This window comes from Aedes aegypti, chromosome 3, assembly GCF_002204515.2.
Source record: "Aedes aegypti strain LVP_AGWG chromosome 3, AaegL5.0 Primary Assembly, whole genome shotgun sequence".
NCBI lineage: Eukaryota > Metazoa > Arthropoda > Insecta > Diptera > Culicidae > Aedes > Aedes aegypti.
Genome location: NC_035109.1, coordinates 298865580 through 298871467, shown reverse-complemented (window position 1 = coordinate 298871467; position 5888 = coordinate 298865580). Strand labels below are relative to the sequence as shown.

The window sequence follows — 5888 nt, the reverse complement described above, 5'->3', positions numbered from 1 at the left end:
AATGCTCCGGGCTTCAACAATGGAATTTGTTAAAGTTTCAAGAGCATTGTCAATATCAAGTTTAGTTTCTAAAGAAATGTTAACATCAAGATTAGAGTCAACATACGTTTTATATATATTCCAGTCGGCTCGTAAATAATTGAAAGGGGCCCATATTATTTCTTTTGTTTGTCAACGACGTCGCCAGATTGAACCTTCATGGAAAACTCCGTCTTTTCGCTGACGATACCGCAGTCTTTTACCGCGGTACGAATTGCGATACTATCCTTAACCAAATCAAAATGGATCTTGAAGTGCTATTAGAGTATTTTGGGGAGAACGTGCTGTCTCTTAATCTCAATAAATCCAAATACATGCTGATTCACACTCCACGAAGAAAAATTCCTGCACACGGCCCGATTTCTATCGGTGGTCATAATCTGGATAAGGTGTATGAGCACGAGTTTTTGGGCCTCACTATTGATTCTGTAATGAGCTGGGCAGCACACATCAACAAATTGAAATCAAAAGTTAGCTCTCTCTGTGGAATACTACGGAAGATATCCAGCTTTATGCCTCAAACCTGTCTCAAGCAGATTTATTTTGCTTTGGTTCACTCACGACTGCAATACGTAACAGCTGTATGGGGTTCTGCCAGCAAATCTCATCTACGCGAACTTCAAGTTTTACAAAACCGCTGTCTTAAAATAGTGCTACGCAAACCTTTGCTGTATCCCACCGTCAATCTATATTCGAATAGAAATGACTCACTGTTACCAATAAAAGCCTTATACGAATATCAAGTATTGGTACAGATGCAAAAAATCGTCAAGGGAACTTCGACGCACCACAATACGGTCCTCCATATGAGTCAACAAAGTCGCTCATCACGGCAGGCCAACCATATTTTTTTATTTCGACACAATTCGGAATTTGGGAAGAAAAAAATCACCTATTTTGGTAGTAAACTCTACAATGCCCTACCAGAAAACTGTAAGAGCTTCCAGAATATGTTTCACTTCAAACGTTTTGTACGCAATGCACTAAAGCAGAAAGTCGAGCAATTTGTATTGTAATATGCATTTTTTCTAATGCCACTTCCGTATCTGTTCTTTGTCATTCCACGCCACCACCACCCTTCGCCACCACCCAACGCCAGCCACCAATCACCACCACCCAGTGCTAGCCACCCGCCGCCATCGCCACCATTCATCACTTCACCCAACGCTTGCCACCAACTTCAGTAAAGATCAATGCTCATAAATATTTATAATGTGAATTGAAAGTTTGTGAAAATTCTAAACTATAGCGCTTCCTTCAAAGAGCTACGCTCATTGGAAGTGCAGTTATCGCTCAATCGTTGAATTATACTTATTTTTTTGAAAAGATGAGAAGGTTTTATGCCTATGGGAGAAGTGGCTTAAAGTAGCTACACTCTCACGGGCTTTTCCCTTCTCCAAGAGAAAAAAAAAAGCAGTAAATAAATAAATAAATACAAGACCGTAAAAAAAAAGAAAAAAAAGAGCTTCAAAAATGCCGATATTAATTCCAAAGCAATCATTATGCCAAACGGCCATTATGCTAAATGACCTTTATGCCAAACGACCATTATGCCAAACGGCCTTATGCCAAACGACTTTATGCCAAACGGGGTACAATCATACCATATTTTGGTATCATACCTTTAATTAGGTATTGTTCAGTAGTTAATAGCTCATTTTGGTATTGCAATAGTATTGGAAAAAAATGGAATACCAAATGTGCATTTCATGGCAGTATGTAAGAAAATTAAAACTTCCAAAAATTACCAAGAACTTAAAAGTGCTTATTTGAGGCTGAAATTTTGTACAGCTATCATTGCATATTGGTTAAAAAGTAAAAAAAAATTCTGATTGAAATTTCATTGCTACTATATTTCAAGGCTCAAGTATAATCTTTATGGGACTGTTATGCGGTTACAATTGCCAATGTGACTCAACAACTTTGTATTTTTTTTCGAATTTTTTAGAAAAATTTCACAGATTTTAGTAAATTGATCAAAAGTATTTGTTATTTGAGGACTCTCCCCGGTATTAACTTGAAATTGTCAGTTGTGGACAGTGCTGGAGGTATTGAACTACTGTTGAAAAATTTCACTTTTATATAAAAATCCATCATGTTTTATTGAGGTATTACAATACCTGATGTAACTATCAGCTTGGTATTTGCGAAATATGCAGAAGGTATTTAACCTCTTACGCAGGGCACATTCATACATCATTCAGGTTGTAAGTATTGGAAATTATCTGGTATGGAATACCTTTTTTGGTATTCAGCAGCTATTTTCTTCTGCTCGGGCAGTAGGGTCAAACAGTGGCCTTAGTAGCCCGTCATTCGTTATGGCAGTCATATTGACGATGCAGGTCGCAATTTCAAAGTAATAAAACTCGAAATCCCGAAAAAAGATGGACGTCATATTTGAATCGTCCCTTAAAACATTTTTTTTACAAGGTTCGTAAGATTGGTTCAAAACTTGTAATATATAGGTTAAGTGCATATTGTAATTACAGATACAGATCTACGTTTGATTGATTGGGAAATAAACAGTTTATAAAAAGTTGTAAGCAACAACACTTGGAATGTTCAATTCAAAACGGAAGATGCACCGAAAAGTTTCCAAATTTGCAGTGGCTTTGTCACTATGGCTTAATTGCTGAATTTTAATCGATGAAAGGAAAACAACTGAACCAATAATCTTTGCTAAAAATACGAGATCGCCTCATTTATCATGAGACTATCCCCAGATTAGATTGCACGGCTATGGATTCTGATTTTTTTTTCGTGTAAAACAGCTAGGGGTACCTGCTACGACATGAGGCTCTTATTGATAAGATTTCATAAGTCTATATAAATCGCATACTCCCGTCAAATGTGGCCATTAGTTACCATCAAAATGAGACTACTCGCGTTGTTCTTGAGCGTGGCGGTTGCCGTAGGTAAGCTTAAAGGGTGTTGACCTTGTTGAACTTAAATTAACATATATTATACATAATTCTAGCGGTAGCCCTACCTATCGAAGAGTTGGGACCAGAGAGTGTTCCGTTCGAGGAATACGGCCAGGAGCATATCCCCAACGAGGAAATTGGTGAGGAGTTCATTCCCAACGAAGATGAAGGAATTGAACATATTCCTTACGAGGATGAAGGAATTGAACACATGCCCGTAGAACAGTCCCCGTGGTCCTTGGTGCCTGACGGTAACGGTCACCTGCATTTGGTGAACACCGATCCCTACAACTTGGCTGGTCAGGAAGAACCTGAAGCATATTTCAACGCCGATACCCAAACCATCTTCCGACTGTTCACCCGCGCTAATCGAAACACCAATGGCCACGTGATTCAGCTTGGTAACGCTGGATCTTTGGGAAGTTTCTGGAACGGAGGTCGTCAGACTCGCTTAATTATCCACGGTTGGAACAACAATGGAGGTTCGCCAGTTAATACTCAGATTCGTAACGCCTATCTGGATCGCGGAGACTTCAACGTGATCACCGTCGATTGGGGAGCAGGTGCCCAGAATCCGAACTACCTGACTGCCCGTAACCACATCAATGCTGTTGGAGCCACCGTTGCTCGTTTCGTAGACTTTCTGAATCAAAGCGGAGGCATGTCCTTCAATAACGTGTACATCACTGGCCACAGTCTGGGAGGACACACCGCTGGTATTGCTGGAAAGCGCGTAACCCGTGGACGTCTGCACTCGGTTATTGCCCTGGATCCTGCCCTGCCTTTGTTCTCGATCAACGCACCAAACGAGCGTGTTGCTCCAACCGACGCCAACTACGTTGAGGTTATCCACACCAATGCTGGCCTGCTTGGATTCGATTTGCCGATTGGACAGGCCGATTTCTACCCGAACGGTGGACGCTCGCAGCCGGGATGTGGCGTGGACGTGGCCGGAACTTGTGCCCATAGCCGTGCCTGGGAGTTCTTCGCCGAATCGGTTCGCACCGGACGGTTCAACTCGGTCCGTTGCGCCAACTATGATCAGATCTTGAACAACAACTGCGTGTCGAGTGGTCCCAACAGAAATATGGGAGGAGAGCCGTCGAATATTGGAATCGCCAGTGGAGTGTACCATTTGACCACAAACGCCGGCAGTCCATTCGCTCGAGGTTAAATATGTGTAAATAAATTATGTGATAAATTTTATATTTGTCTACATTTTTTCATGACCAGCTTTCACTAGATATTAGTAGGGTTAACAATCATTAGAAATCCATATAAGAGATTTGCAAAACGCGTAATTAAAATATTTTGAAGTTATAACATAAATGTGATATTATTATTCAATAATTACGTCTTTCTGATTGCAATCCTTTGAATTTGAATTGATAGCTGATATAGTGATTGAGTTAACTAAGACTCAGTAAACCATTAGATACATAGCAAACCAAATCGTAATCACAAATCCATCTAATTGTACACCAAGCGTTGTCCTCATAAATTACACTGCAGAACACGTTTTTGTCTCAAGCACCAAAATACCGCTATTCACTCAATTAAGGGTTGCTGAATCCATTGCCGTTTTCAAAATTATCATAGCACGTCTAATTTTTGAGATATTAGCTGTTGAAAATGCAAAAATTGACTATTTTGGCCAACTTGCATGCAAGTTTTCCAGCTTGTAAGGCAATTTATTAGCTTAGTTTGACACAGAATTCAAACTTTATGTGTATAACAATACTTATCGGCAAAGTTTATAATATTTTCGATGCGGAAAAGTTATTTTTTAATGGTTTGAAAAAGTATTGTATTTTCCCATATAAAAGAAACGACGAATTTTGTATGGAGAAAGCAAGCATGTCGAAAAAATCGGTGTAATCCAAATTAGATCGCGCAATTTCAATCAAATTTAATCCAAAATGAAAGTTTAAGTGCAAAATAGCATGCTTAGTGGATTAGATCACAAAAAAGTTTGATAAATTATACTTTAAATTTAATGTAAACATCAATAAAACCAGTGTTTTATACAACTTTGGTGACCTGTAGCTAAAAACGTGACGTGCTGAAACATTTCTGAAAATGGCATCAGATTCAGCAACCCCAAATCTACTCGAGACACATAATTTGATCCTTGAGACACGTAAAATTGTCATTTTTGTTCCGCTGTGTTACCAGTTGTATCTTAAGTCAGTTTATTCACCTTTTTATCTTGTTGAGCTCTATTCCTCGAATGTCGGTTCCCCGAATTTGAATTTGGTTGATGATTATGTAAATGTTTAGTGATACCTTTGAAAGATGCGCGTATTTCAACGTCAAATGTAAGGCCGTCTTCAGTGTTGTGTACTAGACTCGACTTGAAAAAAAGTTGTCGGGGCTGTGAGCAAGACACGACCGCAGTGTTGACGTTGGGTAACCTTAGGCTGGTTGAATGGTCTGAATATGGATCTACTCTTGAAAATGATTGTTATAAAGGGTCGATTGTTTTGGGCGATTCTACGCATAGTTTAATTTCATTTCAAAATTGATTAGAGTATATAGTATAGAGTATAGTTCTTTATAAGAAATATATTTTTTTTTTTCAAAACAATGTATAAGCAAACTCTTCTTCTTCTTCTTGGCATTAACGTCCCCACTGGGACAGAGCCGGCTTCTCAGCTTGGTGTTCTTATGAGCTCTTCCACAGTTATTAACTAAGAACTTCCTTTGCCTAAGTTGCCATTTTCGCATTCGTATATTGTGTGGCAGGTACGATGATACTATATGTGGCGAAACAACCTTGCACGGTGTGTGATAAGTTATTGTTTTGTTTGACGGAAATAAGTTGCATTAGTCGGATATTTATAATGTTAATTCTTTTGTAAAATGATCTACTGGACCTGAGAAGGCCCATTTTGTAGAACGGTCTGCAATGTGTAATCACTGTAT

At 39.1% G+C, this 5888-nt stretch overlaps 1 protein-coding gene across 1 annotated transcript; it reads left to right on the top strand.

Moving 5' to 3' along the window:
- The first annotated feature begins 2830 nt into the window (after positions 1–2830).
- LOC5568704 (phospholipase A1) lies at positions 2831–4292 on the top strand. Its single transcript, XM_001652478.2, has 3 exons — positions 2831–2954; positions 3017–4212; positions 4245–4292. Exons 1-2 carry the CDS (start codon positions 2888–2890, stop codon positions 4135–4137), a joined length of 1188 nt encoding a protein of 395 aa, XP_001652528.2. The 5' UTR covers positions 2831–2887; the 3' UTR covers positions 4138–4212; positions 4245–4292.
- The last annotated feature ends 1596 nt before the right edge of the window (positions 4293–5888 follow it).

What these genes read in the sequence shown, in the direction of transcription:
- LOC5568704 (XM_001652478.2), top strand. Translation starts at nt 2,888, where the DNA reads ATGTGGCCATTAGTTACCATCAAAATGAGACTACTCGCGTTGTTCTTG. An exon ending in GAGCGTGGCGGTTGCCGTAG is followed by an intron (nt 2,955 to 3,016) that starts GTAAGCTTAAAG and finishes ACATAATTCTAG; the next exon opens with CGGTAGCCCTACCTATCGAA.